At 36.0% G+C, this 27,035-nt stretch overlaps 1 protein-coding gene across 9 annotated transcripts in view; it reads right to left on the minus strand.

The window, feature by feature from the left end:
• Nucleotides 1-27,035, minus strand: part of PPFIA2 (PPFI scaffold protein A2) — a 352,807-nt gene that overhangs the window by 32,391 nt on the left and 293,381 nt on the right. For 7 of the 9 annotated variants that reach the window (XM_087765245.1, XM_087765241.1, XM_087765238.1 and 4 more), the window contains 11 exons: nt 26,246-26,329; nt 25,752-25,883; nt 24,698-24,760; nt 22,301-22,392; nt 18,520-18,655; nt 17,805-18,025; nt 14,834-15,071; nt 12,116-12,145; nt 11,095-11,225; nt 10,667-10,821; nt 5,820-5,913 (listed from right to left, as the gene is read on the minus strand). In XM_087765245.1, coding sequence (XP_087621371.1) covers nt 5,820-5,913; nt 10,667-10,821; nt 11,095-11,225; nt 12,116-12,145; nt 14,834-15,071; nt 17,805-18,025; nt 18,520-18,655; nt 22,301-22,392; nt 24,698-24,760; nt 25,752-25,883; nt 26,246-26,329 — 1,376 coding nt within the window. The remainder of the gene's footprint in view (nt 1-5,819; nt 5,914-10,666; nt 10,822-11,094; nt 11,226-12,115; nt 12,146-14,833; nt 15,072-17,804; nt 18,026-18,519; nt 18,656-22,300; nt 22,393-24,697; nt 24,761-25,751; nt 25,884-26,245; nt 26,330-27,035) is intronic. The other 2 variants (XM_087765246.1, XM_087765242.1) reach the window with 1 other exon arrangement.

Genomic DNA, 27,035 nt, shown 5'->3' on the forward strand with positions numbered 1-27,035 from the left:
AGGCTATATCTGGCAAACAAAAACCTGTATTTGCGGAGTAAATCCCCCCAAAATAGGTTCATAGAAAAGAATGATTTACTTTGATTTTCCTTGGAAAATTTAAACCTCACATCTGAAGCTTGTTTTGGAAAGTGGAATTAATAGATTCTTGTCCAGAGTCAAATCAAACAAAATTGAAGACAAAAGTGAAGCTAAAGCTCTGCTCTTGACTCATTCTAACACCAGCAGATGACTAGAAGTGGTAGCATTATGACACAGTGCAGTTATCTCATCAGCTATGCGGTAAGTAATGATTGTTATTCCAACACTCATATTAATAAACTGGGGAATTTATCAGCTTCTGGGCTGAAATCCTGTCAGTATGATCCAGGCCAGCTGACCTGCATGTAATTTTTTTTTCATGGAGATAACTTGTATTTGGGATTGCTGAGGAAATGATGGCACAGGCCAATCTCAAACTGTACTAGCAGCATGCACAAGGTCAAATCCACCTTTGTGTAGCAATCTAGGACTATATAGCACTTAAATGTCTCTCAAACCTTGCCTTATGTTGGTGCCTTGCATGGGATGAAATAAACACATTCTGTGAAATATCAGTGATTATGACCAACCATTACATACTTTTATGCAACACAGAAGACATATATGTCTTGTCTGTCTTCAGCATGCTTCATTCTTCAGGCAGGTACTTACTCGCTGCAACATTGCATATTGTTGCAGATCAAATCAAATATTACATTTGAAAATGATATATATTACTGGCATTCAGAGCTATACTGTACTTTGAAAGACAAAGCAAGACTCTTTAGATAGCTGAACTTGCCACCAAGTGAGGCTTTTGGGTAAGAACAATTTGACATCACTCCTGAGCAAAACTGTGGACAAGGAGAATACAACTCATGTTCACTAGGACAGTTATAGCAAAAAGGGAAGCAAACATGCCTCTATTTGTTGATAATATTTCAAGTTTGGATGAGCTCATTGTTGAAGAAGATTTCATCATACAATATTTTAGTGAAAAGGACAGTAAAACATGTATAGAGCTTCTGTTAAGTGCCTTGATTTGCTACCTAGGATGAGTTCAGTGGGGACATGTGTTTTTAAGCGGGATACAGATTATTTGATTTTAGGCAGAGCATTATCTACTCTTTTTCTGAGGTATGAATTATCTTGTGGGACACATGCTCATCAACTTCTGCTGTCCCAGAGGACACTATGCCTGTATCCAAACCCTCCATGAACCTTTATGAGTTGCGATAGAAACTGGACTGATCTGAAACTTCCTGGGTCCCAGCTTGGGCTATCATGACAACCCTGAGTGAATGCCAAGGCCAAGTTATTGTGCACCATCATATTTATTTGGTGCAAAAACACCCACGAAAGATGATCTTATGAACCGCTGGGATAGTGTACACACAGTCACGGAGAATAAGTACCTACAAAATTCAGAACTGTAAATTAGCTAACCATTTTTCACAGGGAAACTGATTAGTCACTAGAAAAAAAGTACTAAGAGAAAAGTTCCATTCCTCATTTCAGTGATGGGTGCCTTCTGGAAAGTATATCTTGACTGAATAAAATATATGATTTAAATGAGCGCAAATTATTTGAATCATTAGGGGACTCAGAGGAATGTAATGGCAACATAGAGGGCATCAGTGCCATTAATGCTTTTAGTCCTAAATGCTGAGTTTTCTTGAAGAAGTTACTCACTAGGCAAACAGGCTCTGAGAGTCAGACAAAAGGCAGAAGACATTATATACAAAATATTAACAGCTTTTGTATAGAACAAGTGAAATGCAATATAAAGGTTAGTTTAAATAATAAAAATGCAGTGCATTATTCTTTGTCATACCCCAAAATCACTTATTTTCACCAAATAATGGAATAACACCCTAAACGTTCTAAATACCCCTGACATTCTTTTTTTTTGCTTTCTAGGGCTGCATACTCAATTTACAAATAGTAGAACTTAAAAAGTTTTAATATTAACTAGAGCTGTCATATATTTAATATCTGAGGGTAAACATCTATGGATGATTCAGGCAACTTAAATTCATCTTTTCAGATTATTTTAGGAACATGTTGGGTCTAATTTAAAATTTCTACACAGCTTCCTTGATTTCTCTTTGATGCCTTAGGAGAAAGACTTGTTCCTAATAAATATACTGTAATAACCAAATGTTAGATGAATAGAGACCCTTGTTTGAGGTTTATAAATGTCTGGCATACCATTGAGACAAACTGTTAATTACATTTTAATGATGCCTAAGTAGTCAATTGAAACTGAAAGAAATTTTACATGTAAATAGCATCTTCTAAGCAAGAAGCAGGAAAACTTTGAAATTTAGGTTAATGACACCATAATCACCAGAGAGAGAATTGGTCTCCAGAATTATCATATTCTTTCATGAAACTTTTCAGAGCGAAATGTATTATTCAGTAATCTATTCTATGCATGTAAATTGTGCTAAAATGGTATAATACGCTGCAGTGTGTTTGTAATTGCACGAGGCCAGAGCAGGGTCAATGCACGTGCTTCCTACTCAGCGAGCAGGTGGCCAGGACACCTGGTGGACCATTGGTACCTACTGGCTGCAGCAGCTGACAATTTGAAACATCATGCTGCTTCATCCCTGGGGTAGGGGCATCCTTGCTGAATTACTGATGAAGTTGAATACATTAAAAAATGCAAAATTAGAATTTTAGCATTTTATGGTATTTTTCACTTCAGAGATTAATTCAACTGAAAGAAATACCATGGATAACATTTTAACAGGAATTCATCCTTTTTTAATAACTTCTACCCAATTTTAATTTACTAACTCAAAGCTAATTGCAAGCTCTGGTGAGGTTAGCGAGTACTTTGTGAATGTGTTGATCACAGTGATAAATCAGACATCTGGTTTCATGTCAAGGGGAGAATCCTTGCTTTCCTGCACCAGAACTACCATTGAACTGAAAGAGAAGTTCACTGAGCTGAGCTGTTGACAGGGCTGAAAGCCATTTCACTTGACTTACATGTGTAAGACAGAAACACAGGTTCAGTATGTGGTATTATTCCTGCTTCATAGAAAAGGGAATTGGCTCTGGGATCACTGTTTAGTTTTTGGGTTGTTTTGGTTTTTTTTTTTTGGTGTTTTTTTTGTTTTGTTTTTTCCTAAGGAAGTGGCAAAGCTGGCATAAAGAAAGCTCTCCCAGACCTGAAACATAATACAAAGGAGTGCTTCCCTGCTTTAGCCTGTCCTCTAACTATCCTTCTGTTGGGCCTGGTTCTCTTGGGGTTTTATGTCCTAATCTAAACTAGCCATAGAAAACCTTAAAAGGTGAAGTGCTCTGCTCTCTCTGTTCCAGAGGCTGGTCTCACTGTCTCTGTAGGGTTTGTAGGGCCCGTTTAGCAGTAAAAAGGAATCAGTCAATTAAGTTTGGACTTAAATCTTACTGCTACATCATGAGATAGCAAATGATTCTCAGATTTCTCTCAATAGCTCTTCTAAAGACCTCATACACATTACCATATCAATGTTACACAGCATAGTATTCTCCTTTGCACTACCCGGATCAGTAATCTTGCAGCTACTGTATGTATGTGAAGGCCCTGCTTCCAGAGGGGGTTATGTGTTGTTAAGGGTTGGCAAAAATGAATCTGACCTACTGAGACAAACTTTTCATTTAAATGACTTTCTGAACTGTTTCAACTTAGTACTTTCCCAGGTAAGACATGCAAATACCTGACTGCATTTTTTTACAAGGAAATGTTAATTATATTATACCCTATCTATTATACCCTATTGATAGCTTGGCACCCTAATGACTATCATATAAATGAAATTCTACTGAATTATCTCTAACACAAAATGTTACATTTTTCTCATATTAAAGTTCCTCTACAACTATATTTTATATATATATATATATATATATAAACTAGAAATATATGTTAACCTTTCTCTGATAGTAAATTAAGAGGAATCTTAAAAGCAGATGTAAGGATTCCAAAGTGAGAAACTATGAAGACAGACAAATCTAAAGGAACAGGGAAAAATTAAAAATCTTCAGGACATAAGTATATAACATATACTTAGGATAAATAGTATACAGGCCAGACTAGATGACAAGTCATATTCACAAAGGAAAGGTTCCTTTCCATCCAGCAGAGAACATTTTGATTATGTCTAATCCATAAAGAACCAGGGACAGACAGACACAGGAGAAAAAAAGGGAAGACTTGAAAAGCAGAAAGCATGGAAAAGTCTGATTGTTTGCGATTAGACAGAAGTCTAATAACAGACTACCTGTACACCTACTATTTCCAGACCTAAAACTTGGTAGGCACTCTCTTATATGAAGTAGTCATGTCATGTATGCAGCAGTATGTGTCAAGTCTTATGTTATTTTATCCAGTTTAAGGAACTAACATATGAGAAAGTGAAAAAAGTGAACACATTCATCCCTTCAAAGTGATTTCAATACTGTGCTACCTTCAGTCCTCAGAGCTGGAAGATAAATAGGGACTGCAAAAAATAGGCTGCTAAAAATTCAATGATATTCTTCACAAATGGTAATGACAGTCTCAAAGATGCTTTCTAGATTTAGTAAAAAAGCATAGTAATATACTCTTTACATGCATGTATTTCTAAATGACTAATGAGTGATAAAAATTTATAGATAAGAAATACAGGGACAAGACTCATCAACTGCAATATCCCTGTGAATGTTATTTTAAGTTTCTTAATTGAATTTAAAACGTTTCTTCTCTCTCAGCTAGCACAATGACTGCTTCTCTATCTTTAATTGCTAAATTGAGGCTGATTTAAATGGAACACATACTTACATTTGTACATTACAAGGATGTGTACATTTGAAGTTATATTTCATCAGGATCTTGATATGAAAGTAGTGATTAATAATATTCTACATACAAATTTAAAGAGAAGCTGAAACATTATCCCTAGAATCCTTGGATTAGAATTGCAAATCTCTTGAAACTTTGTAAAGGAACGTTAAAAGACTGAAAGAATCCTGAAAACCCTACAAATTTTAAAAATGAGGTTTTCAGAATCCAAATAATAGCACTAAAGTTAATGGTTATGGATGAAAAAGAAACCTGTTTGTTTACAGAATGAGTTTTTAAAGTCATTTTTAAGTACCATCTTTTTTTCTCTGACACCCTCTAATTACACTAGAACTGTGATGCTGCCAAGAGGTTTCTTCTGTGTTTGTAGCTTTATTTCAATATTTTTCCTGAGCTCCTGGCAGCTGCTATGAGTCAGTGTACTGGTTTTACAAGGAGGTGCACCAAAGACAGCATTAAGTTGTTATATAATTTATGCAAACAAAAAGCTAGGTTGCCATTTGCTGACAGGCAAAAAGAAAGTGAAGCTGCTAGGGTTTATGGGGAGCCTTTGACTTCTAGAGACAGAAATAATCATGTTTTCAATAGATAATGCAAAAAATCTTTTTTTCCCTTCTGAAAAATCTATGCAGTGAGTCATTAAATGCCTGCCTATTCTTTCAGAATTGCACGGGAGGCAAATGGCACAGAATTAATGACAATGTGAAACAGAAAATGTCTCTTTCTCATAAACCTATGTTCTTTCACAAATGAAACACTACTCTACAACTGACAGACTCTAAATATTTTTACCTGTATTTTATATGCAGCTTTAAAAACTTTTACACTGTAAAAAGCCACGCTAAGTGGTAAACTGCCATAGTAGATGGTCTTGCTTCTCGTTACATGTCTGTGTAAAATCAACACAAACCTGACATCTGAATCAAGTTTAAGCCAATGAAAGTCGCATGGAAAAGGTACTCACTTTTTCTTTAGTCTTCGGTCCTTTTCTGCTTGGGTTCCAAGTTTGCCTAATCCCAGAGATTCCTGAGCTGCTGCCTCTGTTTCCATGTAACCTCCTGGAAAACAAAACAAAACAAACCCCACCGTATTTTCCCATAGCTCTTTCCCAGTTATTCTCCTCCTCAACCCAGTTCCCCTCTCACCCACCACCATCATCTGTTTGTTTCCTTAAGCCATTACATCTGGTGTTTGTGGAGAACATCTATCACCTACAGAAGTAAATTCTGGCAAATGTTTACTACATGGAAAAGAGTAGAAGTAGATGGAAAAATTCGTTCCTTCTCCTTGTGTTTAGCAGAAATGTATGAGAAGAGCACCTTGATCTCCTTTATTTTTTTTTCTGTGCTTCCTAAGGTTGTCTCATGGTCCTAAGTAAGCAATGCCCTCACAAATTTCTAACCTTAGTTGGGAAATATACATACAAAAGTGCCATCTCAAGGACCGTCGCATTATTATTGACATAATACATCATCACTTAATGTTGTAATACTAAAGTCTTCATTTTGCTCTCATAGTCTTAGAGTCTTTGATGTCGTTATCCCTGCAAACTCCCAAGCCAGAGATGACATAAAGAATCAGTCAGAATCAGAGAAGTAAAAAGTCTCCTAGGTCTCCCTGGAGGTGCCTCATAGGCGCCTAATTCCTCTCAAAGTCATGGGAATTGGAATAACTTGCATAGAGTGATAAGGGAAGCTTGCAGTAAGCCAGGACACCTGGACCAAAATAAAATCATATTATAAACTAAGGACATGACTAGTATTGTATGATCCATGCTGATCATATAATATGTCCGCTAACGTGATTTTGCTGGTGCAGAAGTGGAAAGATGCTCCAACTTTTTTATCGCTGCCTGGATTCAAGGAAGAAGGGACCTGCTCGTGGAGCTGTCAGTACCATCTCCTTGTTCTGGCTCCACGCTGTCCTCTCATTTGCGCATGTATGTGTGTGGACAGAGAGGCTGCAGCACTTCTTTGAAGGCTGCTTTCTGCCTGTGCTGCTATTCAGAAGGTGTGCAACTGGCACAAGAAGGAAGACAACAGTACGGTAAATGTTGGTGCTTGACTTGGCAATGGAAACTTCTTATTTCTCAGCTAATGGATAGTGAACAATTGTAGAGTGGACACTGGCATAATTAAGAAAGCACAGTATAAATGCAAAGATTTCTATTGCGATTCATTGATTTTAGCCATAAAATAATGCGTAAATGTTATATAGTGAAATAGCATCACAGGCTTTTACAGGTCACATTTACATGCACCTCAATCAAGTGAGAACGAAACCTACTGCTGTATCATGTTTATGATGTTAACTTAGAAAACTCTGGTTTTAAGCTGTCCTTTCAAAGCAGGTGTAGTTTTAACACTCCTGCTTGTCTAGACAGAATTTTTCTTTATGAAAGAGGATATTACTTCTGCAAGTCGCATGGTGAGAATGATGCCTCCAATCACAGATGCAGAAAACATGAACATATACTTTGCTTTACTTCATCTGCCTTTCAAAGTTTTACAGAATATCTTATGAAACGTTTCTTGCTGACTCTGGAGTAAGTTTTTAATTTAGCAAACTGCTGTATCAATATATCACACCCTTCCGAGAGAGCAGCTCGCAGCATGTTAGATAGAGACGGTATGAGCGCATTGCAATGAGGGTTTATCACAGACTGGAAAGTATTCTTGGCATAATGGACTTCACCACAAGACAAACACATCTGGCCCTTTGAATAACCCAGGGTACATTGTATTGGATGTCGTGCTTGTGCCTGTCAGTATATTAGGCATGCACGACAAATGTTTCCTAACAAGCTGACCTTTGCATACACTATACAGGATCAGCTTGCCTGGGCAGGGCTAAAAATCCATGTAACGTATTGTTTGTTTCAGGGACTAGAATATTTAAAATGTAACATGGGAAGAATATTTAAGTGTCTAGTGTGGTATTCCCCAAGTAAGAGAAGACTGGATAAGTTTAAAACCAACCAACCAAATAAATAAAATAGGAAATAAAAGGGACTCGCACTCCCTGTAACACTCCTTTTCCCTTCTCCAATAATTAAAAGAAATCTTGAATTTAGAAATCTTGAATCTTGATTCTACGGAAGATCTCCGAAGGCATGAATTTGCCTTTGAACAATAATGCAAATGGTTTAGCAGAGATGGTAAAAGTAGCAAATTATAAAATAACAAAACTCTGGTAAGTTTAGCAGTTGAAAACTAATAATTTCAGAGTTTTGCAGGGAACGCAGGGCAAGTGAATCTTTTGGGTGACAGCCTGGCTCTGTTGAAGTTAGTGATAAAACTTTGGAAGTTTCAATATTGTTTCTTAAATACAAGTATAGATTACATGTGATTTTAGAGATACTGTAGAATTAGTTACAGAATTATTATGTGTACTTACAATGTACAATATCACTAATATCCTCTGCATTCACATGAACTTTTAAAGTGCTCCTTTAGGCGTAATTGTGTGCATATGCAAATATGCATATAAGAAAACAAATTAATTTTTCTGAGGCTCAAAATTACATTTATTACCTCTTCAGTATTTGATGTGCTATTGAAGAAAAGGTGTTTTCCATATTCAAAAATACAAGAAGTATGTATCTATATCAAATTAGAATGTTTAATTTAAGCAAGGAATTAAATGACATTCTTTTATTGATTTTGCATTATAAATTTAGGTTATGAAAACCATACAAACATACTGCAGTGCAGTGATGATAGGACTTATTATCTAGATTTCTGTGATACAGTACCTTATTATAAATAGAAATATTAATTATATAGCTGCACAGATAGTGTACCTGTCATGGAATTAATTCAAGTACTACCATGATTGCTATTTTTTTAAATTTTGTTTTGTCTTTGAAGTACTGCCTTTGAATGGAAACTGCCACTCAGTATTTTTTTTTCTTTTAGTATCTTCGAAATGTAGATGAGAAAAACTACTCTATAATTCAGCTGCTCAATGTCGTTACAATTTCTAAAAATATTTTGCTCCTACTTTTCGGTCAGTTAACAGTCCTACTGTTAATTTTTTACATGCTTGTAAACCTAGTTTGCTTAATTAAAATGTGCATTATACTGAAATCTTTGCTGTTGAGCTCAAGGATGGAAGCCACAAAAATTTCATTTATTGCAAATCTTCGCTAATATCTTTTTGCAATTTCATGAGCTAGTGTTGGGAATTACAAATAGGCTTTATCCAATTACACATATGTCTTATTAATCATGTTGGGTATTATTAAGAAATTAATCCATTGCCAGACTACATTGCTCCTGAGGCAATCTTTGAAGTTGTTATTTTATTTTTGTTGCACATTGCAAGAAACTGCAGGGAAGACCGACACATTTATTACATTTTTGTCCTCTACGTTTCTGAGTTACTGTGAAATCATAGATTATTATGGATAATCCATCGGTATCAATAAAATTGGTTTTATGGAATGTAAATGTGAATTAATAATGCAGTCTAAAGTTATAAAATTCTCCATCAGTGCAGATGGTGACATGCAGGTGTATTTGAGAGACTCATTTAATAGATTCTGAAATACATTAAACCATGAAAAAGATTGAATAGCTCAGTTTTATTCTTCCCATAGTGAGAAAAAAAGGAATTTAAAATGTGATTAGAAATTAGTTATTTTTTTCCAAGAACACAAGGTTCTCAGAGGCAGAGAGGAGAAAGGTTGGAGTATAAAAGGAGAATGCTCAGTGATTTGATTTTACTCTGATACTTTGACCTTAATATTACCTTATTTTATTGTGTACGGTTTTAGTGACGGGTTTGTTAGTCGTGATAAGGACATGTTTTAATATGAATTTAGCTTTTTAATTTCAGGCTTACATATTGCTTAAGCATTTGCAGTTACTGCAAACTTAAAATTCTTTTACAGGTGTTATGTGGTCACCATGGCAGTAAAAATTTAGTGCCTCACAAATTCATACTATGTGACATCTTCGTGACTAGGAAAGAGCTAGTATTTCTATTTTACTGACACTTGTATACGAATTTGATGCTTGTGTTGGCATGTGTATATATGCTAATCTTAATCTAGCTAAATCAGATAGCCTAGCAATATAGACTAAGGATGTATTTGCCCATCTGGGCATGCAGACTATGAGCCTTTGCTGAAGACTGTCACTTCGCCTTCCATTGCTTATGCTACCTAAGGTAGTCAAATAAAATTATGCTATGACTGGTATTTTTTTTTTGCATGTGGTATAGAAATATCCTATGGAACATCAGAGAGGAAAATTTTTACTAGGAATGAATTAGACTAAGGTCTTGGCAAGGGAAAAGGGTAGAAGAAGTAGGAAGAAAACAAAGCATTCCTGTGAGCAGCATAGCTAATTGAAGGAGTACGGTAAGGACATTCAGTGATAGGCAGTAGCAGATGTCGACACAATGAAATCTGAAATGCAACTACATTTACTTTCAAGGACCTTCCATATCACATACTTACACCCCTTATAGTGGTTTATTACTTACTACTTTCTCACCTCCTCTTTATTTTGACTATTTGAGAATACACTGTTAGCACTTTTATCCTAATTCAAGAGAATATTGAAGCACTAGGTTCACTGAAGACAATGACTCTAGTAATTTGTGCCAGAAGCCTCCTTTCATTTGCATTATAGTCATAGCAAACTCCTGACAAATGTAATTGCTGATAGAAATGAAGTTTAATGGGAAGGTTCTGCCAGACTAAAGAGAAAAATAAGCAAATTGGAAAACTGAAAAGAAGCAAAATTAAAAATGGAAAAATGATTGTGAAATGGTGATCTTGGCTTGTTACCACTAATTTCTTACTGAGCTGTCCAAGTCGAGCCTTCTCTTTTTTACCGAACAAACGTCCTATTGAAGACTTGATTCCTTTCTTCTTGGGAGCTTTGTGCAGGGAGTCCTGGCTGCTACTGACACTGCCGAGACCAATGCTTTCTGGCTCCAGTGAAGCAGGCAAACTACTACAAAATGATAACAAAGACATTGAATAGATACCATGTCAAAATTTTCAGGTAATTTTTTATTTTTTCTGAGCATCTCTGCAAACAAATTAATTGGTTATATTTCAGTAATAATCTCCCCACAAGTGAAAGAATCACATCTTCTTTCCTAAATTATTTAGAAACATAAAGAAATAAGGTCATTTTGGAATAGTTAAACAACAACATGATTTGAAAAGAATAACACGTGGTAAATAATATGTGAAGTATCAATTCATGTTATAAATATCTTACCTTCTGGCATCATTGTGGTATGAAGAAGGAAGGGTATGAGTCATTCTGATAGCTCTGGGTGTTGGGGGAGGAGAAGTTTCACATTTGATTGTGGCTTTATCTTCACGCCCATCTTCTTCAACTACTGCAATCTGGGGAAGAGAGACTCCATGAGAGCAGATTAGCTTTTCAAGAAAGTTTCAACATATGCTGCACGAATTTGTCAAGTGAACTGAAGCATGTATAGATTCAAGTGCAATTTTTTGAGCAAATTGTAAGGATTCTTATTTTTGAAAGAAACTACTGGGAAAGAGCAATTGCCTAAATATGGCAGCTTAAAGTACATATTTGAAAGAAAAGAGATTACACTTGGAGAACAAATTAATTTCTTTTATGCCAAACAGGTTGATCTAGTAAAGGTCTAAACGTGAAAATAACCTTATATGTGAGTGAGTCTCTTGCATTAAACAGGATTATTCAAGTAAAAGTTTCTCAGGGATGTAAGGGACAAGGTAAATACAGACATAAACAGGACCACTCGATCCATAGCTTGTTAACAGAATGGTCAGAATGCTTGAAAGTAATCATGAACAAAAAGTTTTGTTACAGCATATAATGATTTATCTTAAATACTGTCTCCTCACATGTAAAGATAAATCCCATATTCAGTGCCAATTCTGTAAACAACTTTATATTGCTCAGAAGATTTCAAGTAATCTGACTCTGGTTCCCCCAGAAAGGAGAATGGCCAAAATACATTTGAAGGTAATTCTTTTGTGTCCACAGTTTGTTTTTAACTGTGTTCCTCTAAGTTTGTGCTGTAGAGGCTACTACTCCAAGGTGTCACTGGTGGGCCCTGATTCTTTGGCTAAGCTGTGAGCCCTGCAAGCCTCTCCATGTAGGATTAAAATGATTATGTTCAGGAATTGAACAAAAAGGAGCGTAGAGGATGCAGTGGCTGGCAAGGAATCCGGTTATATAAATAGCAGAGGAATATGATAAATGTGCTCTCCCAAACTTAAAAAAAACCCCAGTATCATACCTTTCTCCGATGTTTCCTTAGGTCGCTTGGCTTAGATTGGTAACAAAAGCAACAACAAAAAAAGAATGATTAATAAATATTATTTGAACATAACAAAATGTCACACATTCATTGTCCTCACATTCAGAAGTGGGAAGAGAAGATTTCATTAATTCAATACTCTCCATATTATATAGTAATTATACACTTGGTGTCATAACGTAAGATAACCCCTGACAAATATGCCATTCTGGGAAAGCAGCTATTTTTTCTAAAGTTACAATCTTCTTCATTTTCCTAAGCTTAGCAAATAATAGGACATTGCAAGCCTATAGTAACACTTTTTATTTTTGGAGTTTTCATATAAATCCTTCCACTACCCTCAACACAGAGATTTTAAGTTTTATCTAATATTACAAATATATTGGTGTCTAACCAAGCATAAACACAAAATATCATCAACAAATACCATACCTGAAAAAGGAGTCTTTCTCTCCAGTTATCCCATATTAATCTAACTGGCATTTTCAGTCAATAGATACAAATTCACCCATCTTGTGTACTGCAGCATTATTTGGCAGTCGAAGGCTGCTAGAACACATCTTGTTCAACCCCCTTTTAATTTTTATTTTTGGTAGATGTCGCATTCCTTCAAGAAAAGCTGAAGATACCCTGCAGAATTTATTTACTGCATGGACCTGGGCCGTGGAAACTCATGCAGTACTGCTCCTCCAGCCAACCCCTACAGGATCATGAGAAAATTTGGGCTCTAGAGACCAGACCTCTGCAGAGCTCTTCCCAACTCCAAGTTTCTACTTAGATGATATCTGATAGCCTGTCATGTCTGTCCCTGACACGTAAGGAGGAGATATTCAACATCGAACTCCTGCTGAAACAGTGCAGGGCAGAGGTGTCCTGAAATGGTTGATGAGGGTGAGCAAAGCTGTGGGCTGTGCTGTTGAGCATGCAGTGGGGTGCTACTTCTACAGCTTATATGTCAAGAGCTCAACTGCAACTCATACAGACATATCCATTTGAGCTTTAGCACAACTAGAGCTGGGTGCCAGTGAGGCCATGGCAAACTGAAGTGCAGAGGCTATGCTGTCATTTTGTATTTGAATCTGACGAACCTACTGACCTAAAGCTACTGTGTCCAAATCAAGGCAACCAGGCAGTGCAGGTGTCTGCTGGAATGTCAGTTTAACCATTGCCATTTATCTGTAGCCAGACTGCTTAGTTTAAACAGCTGGTGAAATGGAGCCAAACTGCATATTTGGGAAGGTACTGCTTTGGTGAAGCGGGTGGCACTGAGGCAGCCTGCACACCCACCTCCTCCACAACGGTTTGCACCACCAACATTTTCATTTCTGCTGTTCAGCAGCGGGAACCGGAGGCAGCAAAGAATCAGTGCCACAGTCTGCCACAACTGCCAGCCCTGACCTCCTCTCTGCTGTCTTTAGGTCCCAAGAAGGCAGCAAACGCCATCCTGAACTGGGAGGGGTAGAGATGGATACAAGTAGCTGCCAGTTCCCAGAAAAAGGGAGTACTAAGCTAGATAATGTAGACAAAAGTCCCTACTCTCAACTGAGTAGAATGAACAGTCAAGCTCCACTCCCAGCTGTTCTTAGCAACCTTCTCAGCTAGGAGAGTTAATTTCTGCTTTCTGATTGAGATCAAAGCTCATTTCCCCTCTGCTAAGAGGCTCCACAGGGAATCAGTGCTGCTGCTTCCCAGGAATGGACCACAAGGGGACACTGATGACATTCAGATTATCAGAGAAACAGCAAATAAAAAATGGGGTTACACATATCCCGTTCTCCTCACCGTATGTAGAGATCAGCAGAGTGGGCTGCTTTGATTGTCTCCTAGTGCTTAAAGGGATGAATTCACCCAGGCTCCAAACTGGTTTGTAGCCCACACTTAACACTGCACCCTGCATCTGCCCTCTTATCAATATCAGAGTTGTACATCTTGAATATGTCGACACACACTTACTTGACTGTTGAACTGTTTCTTTTTGTCTAGGACCTAAATTAAATTTTTCGCAAACGCCTTTTCAAATTAAACCAGACATTTCAGAATATTTCTTCAAAGGTACAGTAATGTTAGAAATGCTTTGCATGATAACTCAGTGGCTTGGTATCTATTTATATGTGCTGCTTGCAATGTTGAAATATATCAGTTACATGAATTATTGGAAAACAAAGCACTTATTTCAAGTGCTTGATGTACTGCCATGAAGAATACATACAAAATGCTGCAAGTACAAAAGAGTATACCAAATATAGAAGTATATTCAAATGATCATATATATGAAGTAGTAGAAGGTTTTAATGTCTTCTAGACATTTCTTGGGGGTTTAAACTCAGCAATAGTCCCACAGGGTACTGTGTAATAATTGTGTTCCTTCAGAGCTTTTCATTAGTAAACAATTTTTACACATAAATTGATTACAGTAATTCCAATGATCAGTTCTGTTTGTTATTAATTCTACTGCCTGTGCGCTGAAGGCCCTTGATCCTCAGATCGTTATGTCCCTGGTGAATCATGCAATGCTTAAAAACACAATAACAAAACCCAAACCCACCCAAACGTCCATATTCTAGGGAATTTACTATCTGTATGTATGATGAAAAGGCAAATAAAGAATTAGAGACATAAGCCATTCATACAGTGAAAAGAGGAAGTATTTAATACTAGAAATATCACACCTAAAATTGGCATCACAAAGTTTCTTACCAGTGTCATAACCCCCATTCTGTCCATCTCCCTGGCTGGACTGCGAGGGGTGAGTTTAGGAGTTGAATGTCCGCTGGGAGGAGATGAGCTTGCAAGTGACGATGCAGTCACTGAGCCAGTAATGGATGTACCTTGGTGGACTCTGGCCAGATTTAAGCCCTCCAGACTCACGCTGGCCACTCTGTTCTCTATCTCTTCAGCACGCAGTTCTGTGGACTCTTTCTCTTCTTGGATTAACCTTATTAAATAAAAGAAGAACGTGGTTGCATTTGTCTCTGCATACCCCAAAAGCAAAAGTAAAAAATGTTTCCTTTCAAATGAGATTCAAAAGAAAAAGAAAGCAAACATAAATAGCATAGATCAACTCCAAAATAATATTGAAAAGGGTATTTTTAATCACCAGAATTATAAAATTATTTTTCTTAATTCCTCCATCCTCCAAAACAGTTTGAAGAATCTGCCCAACAGCAAGACTTGACATAGGACATTTCAGGAAGACTGGTTCCTTTGCAAAGGAGACAGTATAGGGGAGGTGGGGTTAACAATCTGATTTACCATAGGAAACTAATTCCAATCTTAATTTGGCTTCATCTGAATTTCTGTTGCTAAAGCACAAACATAAATTTAAAGTCAAATGAAATTGGGCCTTTAAGAAGGGAATTGCTAAGATAATCCATATTAATAAAACAAGACAACATGCAGAACAATTTGTCTGTTTCATCCCTACAAATAGATGAAAAAACGACAGTTGTTTCTAAATCACTAAGTTTTTAAATATATTCCATTAAAATAGCTCTCTTGTTAACAACAAATATAAGCTTCTTAAACATATATAGCCTCAACAGGATGCTTCCACTGGGTTCTTTAGTTTTGGTTTTTAATTGTGATTGCACCTAGAATGATAAAATGTGTTTAAAATAAAACGTTTTGTTTATAAGTCCTTTGCCCATAAACCCATGTTAGGAGGAGTCTTTTTTTTGCAAAGAGAAGGAAAACGTATGAAGGATCAAGGTTAAATGAGAGAATACAAAGTCTGGGGAGGCTGAAACTATGAACCAGGCTTTTCTGAGTGAAATGAAGCAAGTACAATAAATGAAACCATAATACATTGAAAATAGAAAACTACAAATTCCTGTGCTGTGATAAATCTTCCTCCCTAACATCCATTTCAAAATTTCTATAAAATGTCTACAGTTCTTTCTGAAATGAGGCATGGTAGGAACTTAAAGGCAAATAATATTTTGAAAGGGAATTATAACAATCTTTTTCATTTTAGTAATCTAAATTTTAAGTCATCTTGTACAAAACAAATTTAAGGCAAAATACATTTTTAATCTCTTTTGATATCTCCAATCATTTGATAAACCCTTATAGTGCTTGTCAAGAAAAAGAAAAAAAAAACCAAACCAGGAAAATGTGAAATCAGTACAGTTTATAAGACTATCCTCGTAGAACCATTTTTCCTGAAACGTATTAAAAAAAAAAAAGAATACAAAATTAGTTACCTGGTTCTTTAATAATGACAGTGATGGTAATGAAAACCTATACTTCAGTATAAGCTTAGCAGTAGGGGAAATAAACTACTCTCAGTGGACCTCCAGTAAAAATGGCTACCTACAATGTGCATCCTTGCTTCCTTTTTGAGATAAAACTGTACCTAGCATCGAAGTCAAGATCCTGTGTTGAGTAAAACAGTGATCTGATTCAGGATGGCACAAGTAATATCCCACTATGTCACTTGCAGGTACAATTTCTTGTGAAAACCTTTTACTGTATTACATAATTACCTGTTAAATTGTCAAAATGCTAGTATTTTTTAAAACAAATACATTTGTTGCATCTACAGCTTCCTGAATTGGTCACAGTGCTGACTTCCTTGTAATAACAGAAAATACGGATAAGGTTCTCTCTTTTACATACACTGTTTTAAGGAGATTTACCCTCCCAACAACAAAATTTCTCCCTGACTATCTTGCCAGCTGTAATAAGAGATTTTAGGAAATAGCAGAGTAATCTTATCTGAATGAAGAAATTACGAGAGTTGTGAAAATGCAAAGCTGTCGATCTATAACAAAAATTCTCCCCCATGAACAGAAAAGTTATTCAAATTCAATATATTCCAATAGAGTTCTCTCTTTAAAGTTACCTTGTTCAGAGAATGATTGAGATTTGGCAAAATATAATCTGGTTCTGATTATATTTCTAACCACAGTCTTTCTGTCTATATTATTACCAGAAAGTCACTAATACATTTAGTAATCTCCTTCATCTCCTTCTAGAGAAACAGTAACTAGTGAGAGGATGTTTTTCATACACCAAGTTTTTAGAAGTTACCCTTCCTGAAAAACATGCAAGAATGCTTTAAAATATGGTTTCATTTATAAAACTCAGTTAAAATACGTCATTGGATTCTCTATCACTCCATTAAATTTGCACAGAAATTATTAACATACATTCAATTCACCACCTATTTCCAAGCACTATAACCCAACTTGGAGCACAAAACATCACATTCTATGCCTCCATAGAAAATCAAACCCATGTCTTAGAAAACATGGCTTATATGAGATGTAACATAGGAATAATTCTCAGAAGAAAGTACGAAGAGCACTGATATAAAACATTTCTGATAGGAGGACATTAGTGAGTAAGAGGAGTCACAGAAAAAAGGACTATGAATACCGATCTGTCAAATTTGCCCTGTGTTAGCCTTCTCTAACGTATTTCTCTTCAATTGGCCAGCAGTTCTTCACTTGGAACATTTTTTGAAAGAAATTTCTATGGTTAGGAAATGAAGATGCCATTGTTATCTTCACACAATCAATACTCTCAAATGAAAAGCGGACACATTATCAATCCTTTAAATGTACAAGTGGTTTTCTAATTGCTATGAACAGTACCTGAACTCATTCACTAAAGGAAACTTAAAGCTGTAATCATAAGTGAATCACAGCTGGTTCAGGCTACATACCTGATCTCTTTATTGATTGCATCTAGCTGCTCCTGAAGCATCATGGCCAGAGTCTGGGCATCAGAATGGCCACTTGGCGACAGGAGGTCCATGGAGCTGAAAAGCGTTTCTCTATCATCGTCATCAATGTCGGACATTTCAGTGTCGCTTTCAAATGGATGGCTGCTCAAAACGCCAATCTGCTGAGTCCTGTTCCACTCGTGATCCCCAAGTGATTTTACCTGAGCAGGAATTAGGATGTACATGGCTTATTCCATGGAAAACAACTGCAAAGTAGAACTTCTATAAAATGGGAAAGGAAAGCAACTAACATTTAAGAATACTTATTCAATGATTAATTCACTATTAATACTTGCGATATTACCACAGATGATGTAAAGTATTTTCACACAATTTTTAATGCTGTGTAAAATTAACTATAAGGAAAATTTACACAAAGATATACCCAGAAAAGACAGACAGTCAAGTATGCTTGCACTTTGATGTCTGAACTTCAACCTTTTCTGCCTTCATTTTAGTACAACAGTACTCTTGTCTGAGTATGTATAGAAAAAAAAGCCTGCTGTTTGGGTTTTTGTTTGGGTTATTTTTGGTGTATTGTTGTGTTTTGCTGTTGTTGTTGTTGTTGTTTTCTGGAAATACACAAACTGTAAGCTTAAGAGCCTGAAATACATTCTCTTATCAGGTAATATATGAGGAGAAATTGGGGATTAACCTTTGGTTCATCTCTGCGTACACCCATCCGGCCTCTTCTGGGTCTCCTTATCACTTTAGTTGACCGATAGTCAGACTGGCTATCAACCAGTGACCCCACAGAATACCTCAGCTCTGCTGATGTGTCAAGGTGAGGCCTATAAAAAGAGCCACAGAAGTAGACTAAGGGAGTAACAGTAATAATAACAGCAACAATCCAATGACCCTCAGTCTAGGAACACAGATATATTTTTTTAAACAAACAAATTATTATATATCAGAATAAATGGCAAAAACATGGCACACAATATAATTTAAAAGTGAAAACTTGAAATCATATTATGAGAAAAATTAAGCAAGAAAACAAATGAATAAAACCTTTGATTTTTCAAAATGAAGGACTTGCATAGTAAAACTCATTGTCCAAAACCTTAATATGAAAAAACAAGCAGATTTCAGGACGAGATAATTAACAGAACTGGCTGCTGAATGTACTATCCTGTATATTTTCCTTCCATTACTTTCCTGAATAAATATGCCTGAGGTTACTGTAAGCATGTTAACATGTTCATGAGTGAGGATATCTATAACACTTTCCTACTGTAAGTGTGTGCTCCGCATTATGAAAATATTAGTGAACTGCCCTGAGATATATAACATCAGTTATGAATGATTCATGTTTATTTGACGATGCTTTTGAGAGTTTTATCCCCCAATTTTTCCCCATAGTCCTGGTAAGTCTTGGGACATTGTGAAGGGGCATATACATGATGACTTCAGCATATCTTTTCTTGGCTGTGTACAACGGTCCCCGGCCTTTCTGTCCTTGGTCAAACGGCAGCAGTGAAAGTTCCCTGCATGGTGCAATAGAAGCATCCTGCCATTGAGCTGTGAAGCCGAGTCAGAAGAGCAAAGGCTCCATGCACCATTTGAACATTCAGCCACAGCTGCGGAGACCTGAACAATTCTATTTCTAACACATAAGCAATCTCCACATAAAAATATATGAATATCATGATTATAGTAGAAAAATGAAATGTAACAAATACTATACTGATAAGACAACTAAATACGTATTCGTTTATAGCGACTCCTAAAAAATGTTTGACATTTCACTACGTATAAGAGCATAAAATGAGAGTTTAATGTTGTACTTTTTTTTTTTTTTAAACTTGGGAAAAATGCTTACAGTCACCTACAGACAACTTATAGGGTTCACAGCAATGTTAATAATCGGTTATGGGAAACAGAATAGGAATAAGTTTTGTTCTTAAACATTTCCCTCACTTTGAAAAGAATGTTGTTGAAGAAAACGATGGCTTTAATCCTAGACATAAAAAAGCTAAGTAAGACAATGTCTGCTTTCCAAAATGAGGGAAATAATTCAGAAAACCATGTGTATCTCTGCTGAAAACTGCAGGCTGTAAGCGTCACTGTTTTCCTGAGCTCTAGTTCTGTGTCTTTTTCTAAACATAGAGATTCACTTTTCCTTGAGAAGAACTTAATTTGAATTAAAACATACTCATACTTGGAAGACTGAAGCATTGGTCTCAAATTTCAAACATCACTTTAATAAAGTAAAAGTGAAAGATAAAATATTATAACTGTGATGTCTGTATATTGATAAATGGGAAATATGAAAACATCATGATAAACATGAAAGCCTCTACCACAAGCTACTTTGACAGAGTGGTATGAAGAAACATAATTACTGTCTTATAAATACTGTGACAAAGCTAAAATAATAATGGGAAGATTTCAAGCACTAATACAGTTTGTTTTATGAAAAATAAATACTGTAAGGAAACAAATAAAAAAAAAAAAAGAGGTACCAGAATTCCTGAAATTGAGTATGTGCCATAGTAATCAAATCAGATACATAAAAATGTCACAGATACTGAATAATGTTTTAGAATATAGGTCTTGGGTAGAGCATACATCAGAGCTCACACTGTTGTCATAAATGTCCTTTTCTGAACAACCATCAGTTTATCTCCTCTTACGCTTCTCATCATGCCTGGTAGGAACTTCCATAATATTAGAAAAATCATGAAAAATTACCTTTTAAAAAAGTCTCTAAACCTCACTTTTTTCATTATACCAATAAGAAAACTTGACAACAATTGGGCTACAAATGTCCTAAGCCCTCCATCTAGAGCACCAGACAATAATCTTTTGGGGTTTTGTGTGTTTAATTTGTCTGCATGTCTCTCATCTGTTATACAGTAAACCATTTAGGGCAGTGACTGTTTTTTATTTTCTGTGTTTGTACCATATTTGCTGTAATAGAACTTTGCTCTGATAACTGATAATTCTTGGTACTTGTGCAGCAAGTTGGCAGGAAAAAAGAAACAGCCCAGGTTCTAGTCTCTGGCAGCGAATACCTATCTGATTACCAGCTTCATTATTCATCTGCTGAAAGAACAAACTCCTGCAAATACAGAACTGAATATGTGCTTAGAACAGTAAGTATTTAATGCTGATACCTCCCTACTCCTGAGAGGGCTGGCAGCTTTGCAAGGTGAGGTCATGGAAAGGGAAATATACTGTTTTGGGGTAACCTGCTGCATTCCCGAGACAATTTAGACAGCTTGTCAAGTTCAAACAGCCCCTTGACAAGGGCTAATCAGACTCCTATTTACAGAGCACAAGCTAATGATACTCATCTACCCAGCAAGACAGGCTGCTGTTCACCAAGGACGGCTGCTCCAAAAACATCTCTGCTCTTTGTTGCAGCAGTTCAATAGTCTGTGTCCTTGCAAGCACTCTCAAAAAAGTGTTGTATATGCCTGTAGTCACACTTACATCCCAAAGGAACAAAAATTTGAACAGTTACAAGCATTACTTTCTGAATTTCAGCAATTTACACTTCTCCATGTATAGAAAAATATTATTCCAAGAGATAACCAAAGGTCAAAGAAGAAACCATGTCCAGATACTGAGCAAGACGTCTGAGGAAACAATGGGCAGACAATACCAGATGCAAGCAAGACAATTATCCAACAAGAATAACTCTAGAGGATTACAGTGCTCTGAGTTTAGACTTGGTCCATGAGCTTTGGCTGGCAAGTTTTAAATGTTAACATGTTGCTTATGAAAACAGGACATGGCACACAATTATCAATAAAGTAACAAATTTATTTTGAGGGATACTTTTAGGCAAGAAGGACTGTCTGTCTAGAATTATATATTCATTTCAGCTGTTGGTAGCTACTTCTATGATACCTGTCTCACTATTGGTCTCATATTGCTTTTCTGCCACAAAGATGCATAATGTTTCAAGCCCTGTTGTGACATTTTCAGATTTCTCTGAATACTGCCTTCATCTTTAGCTGAAGATCTGTGGTCTTATCTTACACACAAAGTAAAGCTGAGTTATTTCTTGCTAATAAAAAAATAATTATTAGATGTACTTGATAGAATAAATAAATAAATATGATCATAAATATGCTAATTAGTTTCAGCATTAAAGACGACGGTTTCAACTTTATTATTAAGCTCTCCTGGGAAAAAAATGGGTATTTGGATATACTTTTGAAAACATTCCATAATTTAAAACACTTTCCTTAATCCCAGTAATATTTCAGTGTATAATCACTGCTATAAGGCCCAATTTACCTATGAAAAAAGTGAAAAGCAACAGTAACAATCATGGCACGGATTATACATTTTTAAAGAAATACACGATATTTTTATGCACAACATAAAAACGTACGCACAACATCTGTGTTGTAAAAGCTTGACACTTATATTTATGTTCTGTTTCAACTCAAAGTGAGGAAACTTTTGCCATTCAATATTACCTTGACAACGTGGGTTCGATTAAAGAACCAGCCCTCAATTTCATTTGATCCAGCTCAGATCTCAGTTTCTCAATTTCTTCGGCAAGTCTTTCCTGGAAATGAGAATAGTAAAATATACTTACTTGTGACACAAAATACATTTACTTCATGAGATATTGCTCTCGTAAAGCTAAAAAAGTAAGATAAACCCAGTGTAGCCCTGACTATAGTAAGAAAAGGCAGTGAACTCATTCGAGTCTCATTATTGCTAATAAGACGTGCATCAAGATGAGGTTGTATAGCACTCTTTAGTGTTTTTCCACTAGCTGGAAGTGATGGCAGGACAGGTTTGTACTTGAAGCTTACTTTTTTCTTCTTATACAGCTAGGGTCAGGGAAAGAACCAGCACTGATTTGTGCACTAACTGCACTCTCCGTGCCAGGCATAGTTCAGCATGTGACATGCTATTTGCCCTTTAGAGACAGAGACTGCATCCTGACCTTTTTATTTACAAATAGAGACGTAGACTTAGAGACAACCACATTTTAGGTGCTTTATTGAACTGCAGCTTTACAGCTCACTCTTGGGAGTTGATGGAACTTCAGTATGAGGTGCTGCTGGTGAAAAATGAGAGTGCCACAGAAATTGGATTTTTGGAACCAACTAACAAAAAGACTATTGACAGCAACCACTAGGAAAATAAAGCGCTGTTCCCAAATTCTACAAATAACAATAGTCTACTAACAAAATGAAAAGAAATCAAAGAATTTTAAAATCAATTAAGAGAGAATATGGGATCAAGTAGTAACGCTGCTGTTCCGAGCATTTAAAATGTTCAGGATTCCAAAATGCTAGGAAGGAAAGGGTTCTGCGCTTACTTTCAGATTAAGTAATTCTTATTACAGTATTTTTACACTATTTCTTGGTTGAATAGAAGAGATGACTTGATGGTTATTCTACTTGTATCATTTGCTAGTTATTCAGAGATTATTAATATCTGGTATTATGTCCATGCATCTGAAATTGCTTCATCAGTCTCTTCATCAAAGTGGAACAAATAAATCCTTCAAAGTGGGAACTTAGAAGCTCTGTAGTCAGACCTATGTGGTTGTATGTGACAAGAACTCATCTCCATCAATTGCACAGAGCGGTCGTGGAGGTGTTCTATTTATTTTCTTTCCCATCCTTAAGCAAGAATCAATAAATATAATAAAAAAAAATCTTTGCAAAAATACTTTCAATACAAATGTAGATTTTTATACCAGACTTTTCATCTATGTCAAGAATTGATATGATCGTTCAAGCCATAAAACAGACTGAAAAAGAATTAGCCACTGTATTCACTTCCACTCTAACTCTATTAAAACAATAAAGTTATGTTGGAGATAATATTGGCAAAATACCTTATTTCCCCAGACAAAATTGGTATCCATAATTCAGGTGTAGATTGTCTGGTAGCAAAATGATAGAAACTTTTGTTTCAATTGACACAGCTTTAGAAATGTCCTTTCTGTCCTTTTTGTCATCTAACTTGATAGTGAAGTATGATCCTGATTTTGCGACAGCTGAATCACCTTATAACTCTGGTAGTACAGCAGGGAAATTTTATTTATTTAAAATGCACTACAAGCTCCTGTTTGGGGCTTTAATCTCTGCCTTTCTACAAGGTTAACCGAACATAGATGAAACTAACAATTTGTTTGAACAGATACTTCTTTTGTTATTTTTCTCAAAGTTCTTGATTTTGGATGTCATACAATATATTAGTATTGAATGGAGCTATGTTTTTTAAATTCCATACAATCTCTTTTAAATGGATTTGATACACTGCAAAAACACTTCTGTGAATCTGAAGGCAGATATATTTGTGTATCCTACTGTGCTCAAGGCAAGCATAACTTCAAAACAAAATCCTACCATTTGGGATTAGAATAAAAAATTTATAATTGATTTGACTGATTCACTAAACAGTATTAGGGGTTAATTTGCAATGAACTAAGAAAGGCCACTTTCAGCTATATTTAGCATAATGCCACTGCACCTGCTAAGAAGAATTGCATCACATCAAGCAATTACATTCTTCACTATGGAAGTGTAACCAGTTATGCATACCTCTCTGTTAAACAAGAGCTTTTCAGAATTAAAACTGATAGAACAAAAATTCCAGAGCCAGTGAAATCAATAAGAATTTTAGTATTGCCTTCCTGAGGCTAGGATCTCAACCATAAACTTAGCTCAGAACAATTGTTAGAGACCCTTAAAGGCTAGTTAAGACATCTGGGTGATTAAAGGAATTACCATGGATGCCAGGAAGATTTCACATGCTAGTTGGGTAATTACTATACCATATACATATTTCCAAATAATAAATATGTAACTTTTGATAAAAACAGATATGATTGCAGTATTTTATAGTACCTTGTCATGTAAAGACTCTTCCAGATTTTTCCTGAAACTTTCAGATTCTTGAATCAAAACATTCTAGGAATTAAAATAAAAAGTAAAATACAGATAAACCAGAAAGAAATTAGAGAAATGTTAAATATTCAGCTATCACCATATATATGTAGCCTCCATGTACAAGTTAGCGAAGTTCATTTTCACTGGACTTTTTAAAATTAAAATCCCTTAATGCTTCAGTTTTAGTATATTAAATTTAAAACACTGGAAATAATCCAAACATGTAGGACCACGTTCTATAAGGAACAGCAAAAACTTTGCATTTTCCTTGAACTGAGCAACTGTCACACTCTTACACAACTATTTCTCCCAGTTTCTTCTTTTGGCCTATTTCTTGCTTTGTATAACATTTTGTTTCAATGTACTTCAATGTACTTTTGTACTTCAAACCAGAAGTACATCTTCTGGGAGATTCAGAAATATCCTTCTAAAAGACACTGAAAGATTCCCCTCAGATCAAACTGAAGGTGAATAAGTAGAAGAGGGAGGGATTAAGGAGGGTGAATGTAAAGATCATGGGATTTGAACTTTGCAGGCCTGTTGTGTCTCACATTATGGAAAACCTGTAAATAACATTCCCTCTCCAAGGGTAGATGCTCCTTCTCCGGTGGTGACAGCATTTTACTCTTCCCAGAGGAAGCGAGGTAAAAATCAGCAGGCTAAAATACAGCAATGACAGCACATCTGAAACGTGGCCATTCCTTAGTTCTCGTCCACTTTCTCTCACTGCCTCATACCGTGTTGTGCATTGGTCCTTTACAAGCTCTTCATCAGACTCCCCACTGATAAAACAGGGACTCATAATATTCAGCATATGCAGTTCACAGTAGTCCTGGAAAGATTCTTGAGTGCACACTTGAATTAAGAGTTGAATGTATAAGTTAGACCGTATTTGTGGTAATATTCGGTAATACAAAATCAGCATGATGTTTCCATCCTGACAAAAGCAGAACAGGTTTCATACAGGAGAATCTTTATCAAGCTGAACCTTATACTGCTCTTTGCACTGTACCTTTTCTTCAAGTGCCGCCATTCTTTCTTTTAAGTGTAGCTGCAGACGCTCATTGGATTCTGTCAAAAGTCTGTCTACGGTATCCGATAATCTTTTGTTGTGCTCCTCATTCATTTTTTCTCTTTGCCTTGCCTTTAATGTAGAATAGAAGAGACAGATTGGCAGGGTCCAAAATTAACCAGTACAGACTTGTATCGTTAAAAAATAAAAAAAATTATGGTAACTGTAGCCATTTAAAGAAAATCCACAGGAAACGTAATTACAGTTATTGATTAATGCACATTCATTTTTGTATCAGCAGAATACTTTGAAAGCTGCAACTAGATGTAAACTAGTAATTAAGATGGTTAAGTAAAGTGGGAAGATGCTGCTGTCACTGCTATAAATAAAACATTTACCAGTAGATAGATTTGTGTGCTGGAGTGCATAATGTAGTGCTATATTGACAAATTAAAAGAAGAAAAGTGCACAGAAGTTGTCTGCAATACACATACTCTTTGAAGTTCCTGATTCTTCTCTTCAAGTTGAGCTTCTAAGTGTCTCATACGTTCCTCGATGTTTCCATGTCTTTCTTCTGCCTGTAAAAAAATAGAAAGACTCTTTCTGTAATTTAAGTGGCTTCGTAAGTTTTTATCTCAGTAAGGTTTAAACAAAACATAAAGCAAGCTACTACTAACTGCAAACTTAGTTTTCCGAAAAGAAACTTTATTTAAACAGGCAGCTGAACAGCATTGCTTGAAATGTGTCAGCTACAAAGGCCTGTTACATCCAAGCATCAGCAAAACATTGGAGTTATTTATGAGCAATGAAATCAGCCAAATGTAACATGCAGACTGTGCATGGTTTGAACACAAACCTGCCATCGTAAAATTGTAAGCTCCTGAAGCACTGAACTGCACGATGGTTGATTATCAATAAAAAAAAAAATAAGTTAAAGAAAATGAAAACAAATCAGATGGATTCTATTTAGCAATAGAAAGTAAAGTCCAGTAGGACTACCTTCCTACGTATGGAGATCATTTCTTGTAGTTTAGCTTCCATAACATATTGATAATCATCAGATGAGGTAGAAGAGGTTGGATCAGACTAACAAGTCAAGGAAAAGGAGAGGGACAAAATTGAAAAATCAGAACTAAAGACACTGACACTGAAAAGAACACAGCACAGAATGCTTAAAAGAAAAGTGTGACTGAAAATATAATACTTTTAACTGACAGATTTTTACATGGAATAAACTACACTGATACTTGGTGAATATGATGCAGTTGATGTGGAGAAACTGAA

This window comes from Nipponia nippon, unplaced genomic scaffold (assembly GCF_047370975.1).
Source record: "Nipponia nippon isolate SJK-2023a ecotype South Korea unplaced genomic scaffold, ASM4737097v1 scaffold_3, whole genome shotgun sequence".
Taxonomy (NCBI): Eukaryota; Metazoa; Chordata; class Aves; order Pelecaniformes; family Threskiornithidae; genus Nipponia; species Nipponia nippon.